Raw genomic sequence first — 13,053 nt, 5'->3', positions numbered from 1 at the left:
GTTAGAAACATTGGGAGCAGATTCTGTGTCAGAAGGGATTCAAGTTGTGTGTCCTTTACATTTTAAATGTGTGGGGAGGATAAGATTAATTGCCAACAGGAAGAACTTTCATTTTTGAGAAAAAAAGAGGAATTCTGTTTTAATTTTGCTAGATTGTACACTAGTACGTATGAGTTAGGATGTCTGTCCAGAGAGGTGAATCTTCTAGGAGAAATTTGAAATTACAGATGAAAAAACTAATTTTGCCTCCCCAGCCCCCTTAAAATTCTGTCCTTAACATTTCTTTTATACATTATTTTCCCTCTGACTTCTAATTTCTGACTTCCACTTTGGATGATACTACTTTGTATTGTACCAACTAGAGTTTTTTGGCTTGCTTTTTTTAAGACTAGGATCCTGGCTAGATCACTGCTTCCTAATGAATATTTCAAAGGTGAGAACTATTGGCTAGGTGTGTGGTGTAATGTAGAACATTTTATAGAGTATTGAGCTTTTTTCCCCAGAGGGGAGAGGGGCTACATAGTTTGGACAGTCACCAACTTAATAGTAGGGTAACCAGTCATTGTGATAGACTTGCTAGAGTTGTCAAGTGTTTAATTTACAACAAAAGGGGAGTGTATTAAGGAGTAAACACAGTTCAAACGTTAACCATGTAACTCAGAATCAAGGTGTAATGAACTTAATGATTCAGGGTATTGAACAACTTACTCAAGAATGAGGTAGATTCTATATCACTTGAAATCTTTAAATCAAGCGATTCTGCAGGTTAAACCACAGCTTATTGGACTGCTGAAGTAATTAGTTGGTGAAATGTTATGGGGTGAGGTAGGAGGTCAAACTAGTTGATTTCAGTGGTTGGTTCAGGCCTTAAAAATCTATAAAAAATTAAGTCCTTTTTGTCTCATTGCAGATTCCACAGTCACTGCCCAATTCAGAATTTACTGTAACTCTTCTCCCAAACTATTCCTTTTTTTATACCTCCCTTGTCTACAAGTTTGCTTATCACCATTTTAAAATATTGCTGAAGTACATCCTTACCTTGAACAAAAAAAAAGTTTACTGAAAACCTTAATTCCTTCCTAGAACACTGTGGTTTCTGTAGTTTCTTGAAATTTGGAAACAGGCATTTAGGGCATCAAAAATGCTGTGGCCAGGTTTCTGACAATTGTCTCATTTTCCTCCTCTCTGTTTTGAAGTTTTCAAAGCGCTGCCTCTGAACTGGGGTCATGAGTTATAGCTACCCTTCTATCAACTTAGGTTTAGATGTTTTTCATTTAGTCTCACAGGTGTTAGTACAGCCAGTATTCCTCTTTTTTTTCCCCCTCAACTCACTGCCTTCACAATGCTCCCAGCCCAAAGAGAGGAATATAGTTCAGTACCAAACTTAAATGTACTGCCACTAAGCTATTATGGTAGCCGTTTCTCTTCTGCATTCTCCTCCTCCAACCCCTTTTTTGCAGCCCTACTCAGCCCTACTGTGCACCCTCAGCAGCAGATTGTATCTGTTTCTGCATGTAGTACTTCCCTTATGAAACAAAAAAAAAAGCTTGAAATTGATGATTCAGTCATACAGAAACTCCAGAATCCAGACACAGGCCTTATCAACCCTTGGACTTGCACTATTTTAACTAAAGTGTTTTCAAAACAGTTTAAACTTTAGCTAAACAGATGGAAATTTGTGTCTACACCAGTCCTTGACTACTGCTGAAAGACTAGAATCTACTGTTTTTTTCTTTTTTTGCAGCTGGGAGCAGGGATCAATCTATACTTTTCATTGGCAAAGGTACACTGGTGTAGATCCCTAGTGTATGTATCTTTTTATACCGGTGCAACAAGGCTGGTGCATTTTTCCTTGATTTGAAACAGTGGTAGATATGTCTATGTTGTGGGTTTTCACTGACGCAACTATGTCAGTGTAGCTACACTGGTGTAAAAGTATCCAATGTAGACAAAGACTGAGTCAGAAGCACTCTGGCTTCCTCTGGGCATACTTCTTCAGTTCTTATAATAGAGTCTAAGGACAGAAAAGACTATTATGGTCGTCTAGTCTGAATGGCAAAAGTTTTCCATGATGCTAATGCCTCCTCTTCCTCACTGGCTCTAGTTAAAACCTCTTCAGTAAAGTCTGTCCTCATTACCTGCTCAGATTGCTACTACTTAAGTATAAGTCGCAAAAAACACTGTTCTAATACATTTTATGCTGCTGGAGCTGTTGCTGCTGGCAAGCTGCCTGGACTCAAAATTCACACCACTAGCATTTTGGTCAGTCAGTGCAACATCAACAGACGAGATGGAAAACAAGAGTGGTCTTAAGACACATCTGTGCCTGTTTACACAATGGAAAAACATGTGGTGGACTGTGTTACTGGTTTTGGAGTTGTAAATCCAGTTCCCCTGGTTGGCTGGCAACCTTACATCTTATGTCCTCAAGCTTGAAGTTTTAAAATTGTAAAGTCTACCGAGTGTAACTGCAGTTGCTATCTTTTATGAAATTTACGGAGTTACTTGTCAAAATTATAATCCTTCAGCAATGAGTGCTACTGACTTACCCTTTAAAAGAACATTTTCTTCTTCTTCCGTTTTAAATTTTTCCTTTTTAGTTTGAGTGACTCAGTATATAGTTGTTATCCTGTATGGTGAATACTACAGGAGTTCAAATGGCTCTTCCTTCTGCCTACTAAATCCACTTTTTAAAAGAAATATAATGTACTCAAGAGTTACTTGCTGTAGTTTAAAAAAAATTGGTGATCTGTTTGTCTTGCAAGCCATTAACTTAATCATACTATATATAAATTATAGTTAGAAACTGTGAAGAAGCAGTATGTTCATAAAATTTTAATTAAAAAAATTCCAATTCCTGATCTTTATTACTCAACAAAATATTTCACACAACTTGCATTGTTGCATGGAGCTCTACTTCGAAAAGTGGCTTATACTTATCCTACAAATGAATTATAACTGAATCTGTTTTGTCAATAGTGATCGCTGCTGGTGCCTGCCGTCCTTAGAATAATCTCTTCAGCAGTGGTAGTATAACAATAATTAAAATACATTGAAGTCAAAGGAAACAGTGTAGCAATAAATAGTGAGTTTTTGCACTGGAGAGAGGTAAGCAGTAGGGTTCCTCAAGAACCTGTATTGGGATCTATGCTCTTTAGTGTATTCATTTAATCATGTGGAAAAGGAATGAACAGTGAAGTGGCCAAGTTTGTACATGATATAGAATTATTCAAGATAATTAAGTTCAAAGCTGGCTTCAAAGAGTTACAGGGGGATCTCACAAAACGGGGTGACTGGATAGCAAAATGGTAGATGAAATTCAATGATGGTAAGTACAAAGTAATGCAGTTTGGAAAACATAATCCCAATTTTATTTTTATATATAAAAATAAAGGGTTCTAAATTATCTGTTACCACTCAAGAAAAAGATCTTGGAGTCACCATGGATAGTTAACTGAAAACTTAGCCCTATGTACGGCAGCAGCCAAAAAGACTTAACAGAAGTTAGCAAGTATTAGGAAAGGGACAGAAAATAAGACAGAAGATATAATGCCACTATATAAATCCATGGTTTTATAGGTGCAGACTCACCCCTGCAGTGCCTCCTGCTGGTCTGTTCCAGGAATTAGCTCGTTCCTGCTCCAGAGTGCCCTCTGCAGACCAGTGATCTGCCTTACCTGTGGCCCCATGTCCCTCCCAGGACCTCAGTGCCCTGTTTACCTGGGGTGCTGCCCTCTGGCAGTAATCCCTTTCAGCATCAGGGTCTCCCCCTCCCAGGGGAACCCCCACTCACTATCTTCACCTTTCCTCAGTCTATGGCTACTGCCAGTCATTGTCTAGCCTAGGGGTAGGCAACCTGTGGCACAGGTGCCGAAGGCAGCACGCAAGCTGATTTTCAGTGGCACACTCACTGCCCGGGTCCTGGCCACCCATCCGGGGGCTCTGCATTTTAAATTAATTTTAAATAAAGCTTCTTAAACATTTTAAAAACCTTATTTACTTTACATACAACAATACTTTAGTTATATATTATAAACTTAGAGACCTTCTAAAAACGTTAACATTATTACTGGCACACAAAACCTTAAATTAGAGTGAATAAATGAAGACTCATCACAGCACTTCTGAAAGGTTGCCGACCAATGGTCTAGCCCTCATGCCCTGGGGCAGACTGCAGTATCAGCCTACTCATCACTGGCAAGGTTGGGTTTGGACCTGCTGCCTTGGTCTACCCCTGGGCTGCCTTCTGCAACCCCCAGTACCTGTTTGCTTTCTGCTAGGCCGCAGCCTGGAGCTTTCCAGGCTGGAGCTCCCTGGCTCCTCTGCCTTTCCCCAGCCCTGTTTCACTCAGGTACCCTGTATCTAGCTCCCTGCAGCCAGGCCCTTCTTCCTTTAAAGGCAGAGAGAGACTGCTTGGTCCTCTGGCTCACAGCCTTTTATAGAGGCCAGCTGGGCCTGATTGGGGTATGGCCCCAGCTGAGCCTACTTTCCTCCAATCAGCCCAGGCTTCTTGCCCCAGCCACATCCCTCTTCTGGGCTGTTTCAAGCCCCGCAGGGCAGGAGTGGGTAATCACTCTGCTACACAGGTGTACACATATATTGTGTCTATTTCTCTTCACTCCATCTCAAAAAAGATATAGTGGAATTGTAAAAGGTTCAGAGATGGACAACAAAGGTTATCAAAGGTATGAAACAGCTTGTATACAAGGAGAGGCCAAAAAAATTAGGGCTGCTCAGCTTAGAAAAGGGGTGTGTGTGTGATAGAGAGAGAGAGAGAAAGAGATAGAGGTCTAAAAAATCATGAATGGTGTGGAAAAGGTGAACGAGGAAGTGTTATTTGCACTTTCCAACAATACAAAAAACAAGGCACTTGAAATTAATAGGCATCAGGTTTAATACAAACAAGAGGAAGTACTTTTTCACACGATGCACAGTCAACCTGTGAAACTCTGCCATGAGATGTTGTGGTGGGCAAAAGAATAACTGGGTTCAAAAAAGAACTAGATAAATTCATGGAGGATAGACCCAACAATGGCTATTAGCCAAGATGATAAGGGATGCAACCCCATGCTTGGGGCACCCCTAAACCTCTGACTTCTAAAATCCAGGAGTGGAAGACATGGGTGGATCATTCCAAAATTGCCCTGTTCTGTATGATCTCTCTCACACTAGCCATTGTCAGAAATAGGATACTGGGCTAGACGGACCATTGATCTGACCCAGTCTGGTAGTTCTTATGAAATTTGCTGATGTGAATATAGATGGGACCAGCAATACTGACTATTAAGATTGACCAACGTTTCCCATTATAAGACCCGTTTTCAGTTGCTTACTGTGTTGCCAGACTTTAACCAATTTGGGCAGAAATTATCCATGCTTGGTGTCTATCTTGGTTGACTGTTTTTGGAAAGTGTCAGCTGAAACAATTTGGCCATTTCCAAGAACGAGGCTGGGGAAAATATTGTTTTGCAGTGCTAAAATTCTGGTGACCTTTTCTTTGAGAAGCTCTAGCCCTGCTTTGGAGCAGAGACTTTGTGTCAATGATGTACCATTTGCTGTTCCTGTGAAAATCCATAATTTTTTTGGCTAAGTTAAGACTGGGGGGAAAAATTGTAGTTCACACATGCTTAATAAAGCACACTTCCTTTCTGAGCCTGAGTTTCACCATTTGTCTGCTGTCAGCAAATATCTGTAAAAACCCACTGACAAAGTGTGCCATCTCCCTCTAGTGCTGGTCTACATGGCAATAAGAGATTGTTATCCTCTATCAGTTACTCTCTTAGCTCAAGTGGCAAAGGGCTGTGGTGGCATTTCTAGAGGTTCCGACTCTGCTGATGGACAATTGTGTGTGTGTGTGTGTGTGTGTTAATGTGGTGCTACATGATGGAATCTGTTTAAACAATTTACTTTATTGAAATACTAGGAAATTAAATACTAAAAACTTACAGTAAAAGAACATTATGATTGCAAAGACAAACATGCAAGCACTTAAAAGTTAGAGAATACCAGAATTAAGGTTTTCAGTGTAACTTTAATTCACTCCTCTTGTGCATAGATATTATGATGAAGTCTTTAATTACATGATGGCTTACTATTTTTTGTCAACAGGACCCCACTTCAATCAGTGCACAAGATGGACCTGCTCTAGAGGTGAATCACGACTGCGTAGTGAATAGAGCTGTGCAGGAAATGGAATTTCCATCCCTTGGAAAAGTCACGTTTATTAAATGGACGAGTCTGATTTAGAACGAAATGTCAGAAATGAGAAATTTTCTACAGAACAGACACTGTTTTGAAAAATTCACTTTCAGAAAAAAATAGAATTTTTAAAAAATAATTTCTGGACCAACTAACCATCCAGCTCCCTGGCAAGCTGGCTCCCAGCTCTCTGGCATCCCACCTGGGGATGTGGCTGCCTTGCTTCCTGGGGAAGCCAGACAGCTTGGAAAGCTGAGTAGCCTGGCATCCTGCTCACGGGGAAGCTTGCCAAGTGGGCAATCTGGGAAGCCTTGAATGTCTGCTGGGTGGACTACTGGGAGGGTGAGGAGCTGCCTAGTTCCTATTGAAACTTTCAACAGAATCAGCACATTCCCATGGAACATTTAGGTCAATCACCTCTGGTAGTGATGGAGGCTGGCTTTAGGATCCCTGTCTTATTTTTTGAAGAAGTTGAAAGGTTTGTAATGAATGAGGGAAAATATTGCAGGAAGTGAAAGGATAGTCTCATAGTTAAGGTTGTGAAATACCACCCTGGAAGATTGGATTCTATCCCTCCCTACCTCTGTTCTTGTATGGCACTTGGCAAGTCACTTAAACCAGACTTCGTACATGTGGTTGCCAGTTGTGTGCGCCTCACTTTCTGGATGCCTAACTTGTGACCATAGATTCTGATTTGCAGAAGTGCTGGCCACTCACAGGGCTTATCTACGTGGACAGTTTACAGCACTGCAACTTTCTCGCTCAGGGGTGTGAAAAAACACCCCCCCTTAGTGCAGCAAGTTTCAGCGCTGTAAAGCACCAGTGTAAACAATGCACCAGTGCTGGGAGCCGTGCCTCTTGTGGGGAGGTGGGTTTATTTAGAGTGCTGGGAGAACTGTCTCCCAGCGCTCTGCTGTGACTACGCAAGCCATGTTAAAGTGCTGCCAGTGTACACTAGCCCACAGCTGCAGTGAAGTACTCTGCAAAATCTGATCCTAGGTTTCTCAAATCGAGCACCCAAAATTAGTAGTCACTTTTGACCTTAATCTCTCTGTGCCTTAATTCCTCATCTGTAAAATGGGAATAATATCATCCCCATAGCCATACTTGGTGGGTGTTGTGAAAATAAATTTATTAATGCTTTTGAAGCACTCTGATATTACAATGAAGAGCACCATAGCAAAAGCCCATGAGGAAATCAAGAATTCTGTCTTCAGAGCAGGGTTTGAACTGTGTGGGGCCACACATTGAGGAGAAAAGAGAATATTGGAAAGGTTCCCATTGAGAGCGTTGTCCATCCTGTGCACTGAATGAGGCAGGAGTCCTGTGAGGGGGGAAAAATAGTATTCAATAAAATAATTCAAGACTGTATCGTACTGTATACACACACAAGGGGGCGAATTAAAGTCTCACGTGTCCAGCCCTGAAAATTATTATAGTGGGCAGGTTTGACTAGTAAATGCTGTGAGTTTTCCCTTTGTTTTCAAGAGTGGTTTGACTTTCTGTGCTTGTCCTATTTTAATCCTATCATTTTTCATTTACGTTTTATGTGCAGCAAGAGTGAAATGTTCAAAGGAGAATATAAGTTGCTTACCATCTACTTTTTTAGATTTTTTTTTTCCTTCTAATTTGGTTCTCAGTCTTCCAGGTTTTCAGCTGTCTGATTTAGTTATCCAAAATGTAGTTACCCTTTCATCTCCGAAACACATTCTTGCACTTCCTTATAGTGCTCATTTATTTCTCATGTGTCTGTTTTGGTTTCCATATTGTCAATCTATGAGTCCCAAACAATTGTGTTATTAGTGGTAACTTGTGCTACAACTTCCCAGGCCATATTGGAGGATAAATTATTTGTCCTCAGTGGTCTCTAGCACAGTTTTGATGTTTTTTTGTTTTTTTTAATACCTCATCTCTTTTGGATTTTATATGTATCAGTGTAATCCAGCGGTTCTCAAACTCTGGGTTGAGACCCCAAAGTGGGTCGCGATTTCATTTTAGAGGAGTTGCCAGGACTGGCATTATACTGGCTGGGGTGAAGGGCTGAAGCTGAAGCCTGAGTCCTGCCTCCTAGGGCCAAAAGCTGAATTACAAGTCCCACTGCCTGGCCAACACATTCAGAGCTTACAAAGTATTTGTTTGATTTCATATGATAAATGAAAAAATATGCTTGGAAACAATATTATGTGATGGTGGACTATTGTTTTAAGACTCCTGCCAGAGGAGGAAAGAAAACTATTTAGTAGGTACTGTGTCTTTAACAAAGAGGAAAAAAATCTTCTTGACAGCCTTGTTAAGGTCTGTTCTATGGCTTCTCTTGTCTGATCTGGTTCTCCTTCTTGGGAGGGGGATTGGAAGGGACGTGGCAGGTCTCTCCCCCCCATTGGCGGCTGCTAGCTTGGGTGTCCTTGTTAGCTATTTAGAAAATGAAAGAAACACTAGTTTTTTCTAAAATTTTTGGTGTATAATTTGATATGGCCTTATGTTTTGGGTAACGTCCCACTTATGTTGGTGTCTCTTTAGAATTTTCATGTAGTTTGCATAATGTGGGTATTGTTAGGTAGGGGAGGGTGTGTGTTTGTGTATATTACACAAGTCCTTAATAGAGTTGACATGCCGTTGCTGCAAGTTTGTAATGTAAATTAACTCATTATTTTGTTTAATTTTTTTTATAGGACTACAGAAAAAAATTGAAATTAGTTTGGGTTCAATTATAGAATCCACAGGACTCTTACTATTTATCAGAGGCTAGTATAAAAGATATGTTTGAGGGAAAGGAGGGAGTACTAGTGAGTTTAGGGACATCATCCTGATGAGAAGCTCAACTTACAGCATAGGGAAGGCACAGGAATTCCAACCAGCCTTATAGATACTTCTCATCTTTCATTTCAGCCTGTCATGTCTGAGAAACTCAAAGCTTTCATTCCCATAATTGTCTAGCTATTAGAACGAAGAGGGATCAATTTCTCTTCTTCTCAAGAGCTTTGGAGGGGAGGTGGGGAAGAAGAGTAGTAAATCCTCCTTGCAAGGGGGTTAAAGAGAGTTTTAGCTACTTTCCCTACCCTTCTGCTTGCCACACTAGGAAAGTAGCTTCCTATACTGCCCCTCCTTTATTATTTTTGGTAGTCCTTCTCTCCTACAGATTACTCTAGTACTACCTTCTGGTACAACTCATTTTCTTCCCCAGCAGGAGAATGAAATTCAAAATTATAAACAAGGTTCACTGCTGCCTACACAGAGTTGAATAGCAGCTTTGAAACTGGCCAAGCTTGTCAATTTCACTTGGCTTCTGCTTGGGAAAGCTAGGGGCAGTGACAAACTGTAGACTCAAAAATTGAGCTCTGCAGCAGTTCACATTTGGAAGGATGTCACAACCAAAAAGGGTAGAGACTTAATTTAAAAAAAGACAAAAAACAAAAATAAACAAAACACACCCATCCACAAGCATAGTCTCTCAAACCAACCCTGCCTTAGGCTCCCCTTATTACCAAAGAAAAGCTTACCAACTGCTGAGAGCAAATGAGTTTTCAAGCCTTGATAATTGTATAGTCAAACATTTTATCTAATGTAAATCTTTTGGAAAGAGATGACTTGCTAACAATTTAGATGCATGGTCAAATGCTTTATTCTGCTTTAGAAATTCAAGCAAAACTTTCCATCATTGCGTGTTTTCTTGATCAACAAACTTTCCATTTCTAATGGAACCAAAACCCCTGTAGTTGCAAGAAAGAGCTTGTATATTAGAGGGTGACAAATTCATTTTTCATTTTCAGTGTAAATGTCAACCAAGATTTGCTGACTTTTGTGCACTTTGAGGTTTAGAAGTGGTCAAAAAACCTCTTGTATTCCTATGAAATTAGAAATCTGTTTGAAAAAGTTTGAATAAAATCTAACTGTCATTTTTCTTTTCAGATATGAGAAATGAGTGTTGGACGCAGAAGACTAAGGCTGCTGGGAATTCTGATGATGGTAAACTTTTTTATTTATGTGATTGTGGAAGTCTCCAAAAGTGGTGGTCAAGAGAAGAACACAAAAGGACAGGTTATAATACCCAGCAGCAAATTCTGGAGGAAATACACTCCTCACAAGGCCTATTGGAACAAACAGCAGCAGAAGCTGGAACTCTTGTACAACCCCATTTTGACCTTGCTTTCCAATATGACTGTGGAAGAAGCCTTAATTTCTAATACTAGTGTTCTGGTTTCCTGTGACCCTGATCCATCAGTAACTTCAGAGGTTAATGACTTTGCAAAGTTGCCAGACAGATTTAAAGACTTCCTGCTTTATTTAAGATGTAGAAATTATTCATTATTAGTGGATCAACCAAACAAGTGCAAACATAAACCTTTCCTGCTGCTGGCTATTAAGTCGCTTATACCACACTTTGATAGAAGGCAAGCAATTAGGGAATCTTGGGGTAAAGAAATAAAATCAGGGGATGTAACAGTTGTAAGGGTCTTTTTGTTGGGACAGACCCCTCCAGAAGATAACTTTCCTGACCTTTCAGACATGTTGAAATTTGAGAGTCAAACCCACCAAGACATTCTTCTTTGGAACTACAGAGACACTTTCTTCAACTTGACTCTGAAAGAGGTGCTGTTTCTTAAATGGGTCAGCAGTACATGTCCAAATGCCCAGTTTATTTTTAAGGGGGATGATGATGTTTTTGTGAATACCCATCAGATCCTGGATTACTTGAAGAGTTTATCAAATGACAAAGCCAAAGACTTATTTATAGGTGACGTGATCAAAGATGCTGGACCTCATCGAGAAAAAAAATTGAAGTACTACATTCCAGAAAGTGTTTATGAAGGTTCTTATCCTCCATACGCGGGAGGTGGTGGGTTTCTGTACTCTGGTGATCTGGCATTAAGACTGAACAATGCATCTGACCAGGTCCTCCTCTATCCTATTGACGACGTTTATACTGGAATGTGCCTTCAGAAACTTGGGCTTGCTCCGGAAAAACACAAAGGCTTCAAAACCTTTGATATTGAAGAGAAACACAGGAATAACATATGTTCCTACACAAACTTAATGTTAGTACATAGCAGAAAACCTCAAGAAATGATTAAGATTTGGACACGCTTGCAGGATCCACACTTAAATTGTTAAATGTTTAAAGTAACGTGGAAGTGTCTTCAGTTTATTTTCCAGGATTGAGTCTAGTTTCTTCACTGCACCATTAAAATTCCTCTTCGTTTTCACTTAATGGTTTTTTAAGTTACTTCTCTTAAAAATCATTAGCTAGAAACATTCGTCCAGTACTTCTAAAAGTAAAAATAATACTAGAATAACAAATTTCTGGGAGTATGGCATGAAGACTTAGTCCTAATCTTTCCACTGTCCTAGCAGTTATTATGTTTTAATATTTCATCTACAAATTTTAAAATAGACTTCAGAAGTTATAACTAAAAATTCTTCTTTGATTCATGGTTAGCTATCACCATAATGTTGAAAGCATGGATTGCCCACTTTTCATTGCTAGTGCATCTTATTTGCGGTGTAGAAACTGTAAACACTGACTTTTTTTTCCTGAGAAAACTTGTCTGTCTGAAATAGCATTTGTAACTTAAACATTCAGAAATTGGGGAAGTCTAATTTTTACACAAAGTAAAAAAAAAACTTTAAAAATTACACTAATTATTGAAATGTTTTTTTGATTTTGTAACTCTTCCTCTATCCTATGCTACTCCTGAACAGTATTCTCTCATTCAAATGTGATCTGCTATGTAAAATATGTCTGCCTGTATCTGAAAGGATACTAAATCTCTACCTTTATTTTAATGATACTTTATATCTTATAAAATCACAATATAATTTCAAATGGGATAACATTTTAAGAGCTGGACATGTATGGGAGAGGATAGGTTTTATGTTGAACTTTGCAAATGGGCAGATTTTTGTCTTGAATTTCAGTTAAGCTTTACAAATCAAAGTTCTTCTGTCACTCATTTTATTCACATGAAAGGCTGCTCTGGCCAGTCCTCATTTTCTGTATTGGTGTTAAAAACAATCATCAGGTAGCTTGATTTGATATAGATAACTGAAGTCTGAAATTGCACATCACTCAGGAAAGCTTGGTTTAGATCTCTTCTATAAACTGATGATAAACTTAGAACAGAGTACATCAAGTTTTGAAAGTGAGATTTGGAAATTGCATCATGTGTCATACAACATGTTTCCCAAAACTCTAGAAATCTTTTCTTGCCATATTTCCACAGTTGCTTATATGAGAATTTGTTCTAAGTAGTGATCCCTTCTGTGTGTGTATATATATGTGTGTATATATATATATATAGGAGTGCCTGTCTATTTATTGTTCAGATTGAAGACCAAAACATTTTCTTGAATATATTTGTGTAACATTTTATTTGTATACATTGTTGTCAGTCAAATATTTAAATAGAGCATGATATTTTAAATCTGTTGATGTAACATGTTAAATACAGTTAATTGTTTTTGAATTTGAAAAATAAAATTGTGATTTAAGTAGTTCTCATGTGTCTCTTGTATATTCTGTATTTAATACAAAGCTGTAAAACTATCAAACACTTCACTGCATAATCAGTAACACGCTGTATTAAAGAATTTTTTTAAGACTGTGATCAGTTAGGAGTTTATTATTCAGCATATTCCTGTTTTAATCCTAGAATGCAACAGAGACTGAAGAAAGACAGACAGATGTTGAATGGTAATTATGTATTAACTTCCTAGGCATTGTAATACAGGTAAGTTAAGACAACACTAAATACTAAAGAGCAAGAATAATTTTTAATGACTTCTTTAATGTCCTTAGGAAAAATATCATGGGGTTTAGAAATCAGACCCGTTCATACTAACCTCCATGCTTTTGAG

At 38.9% G+C, this 13,053-nt stretch overlaps 1 protein-coding gene across 3 annotated transcripts in view; it reads left to right on the top strand.

The window, feature by feature from the left end:
- Positions 1 to 12,692, top strand: part of B3GNT2 (UDP-GlcNAc:betaGal beta-1,3-N-acetylglucosaminyltransferase 2) — a 29,512-nt gene extending 16,820 nt beyond the window's left edge. For all 3 annotated transcript variants that reach the window (XM_030557940.1, XM_030557943.1, XM_030557942.1), the window contains exon 2: positions 10,108 to 12,692. In XM_030557940.1, coding sequence (XP_030413800.1) covers positions 10,117 to 11,310 — 1,194 coding nt within the window. In that variant the 5' untranslated portion in view covers positions 10,108 to 10,116 and the 3' untranslated portion in view covers positions 11,311 to 12,692. The remainder of the gene's footprint in view (positions 1 to 10,107) is intronic.
- The last annotated feature ends 361 nt before the right edge of the window (positions 12,693 to 13,053 follow it).

Source organism: Gopherus evgoodei, chromosome 3 (genome assembly GCF_007399415.2).
Source record: "Gopherus evgoodei ecotype Sinaloan lineage chromosome 3, rGopEvg1_v1.p, whole genome shotgun sequence".
Classification (NCBI taxonomy): domain Eukaryota; kingdom Metazoa; phylum Chordata; order Testudines; family Testudinidae; genus Gopherus; species Gopherus evgoodei.
Note: the sequence above shows the minus strand (reverse complement) of the source record. Positions and strands in the feature narration are given on the sequence as shown.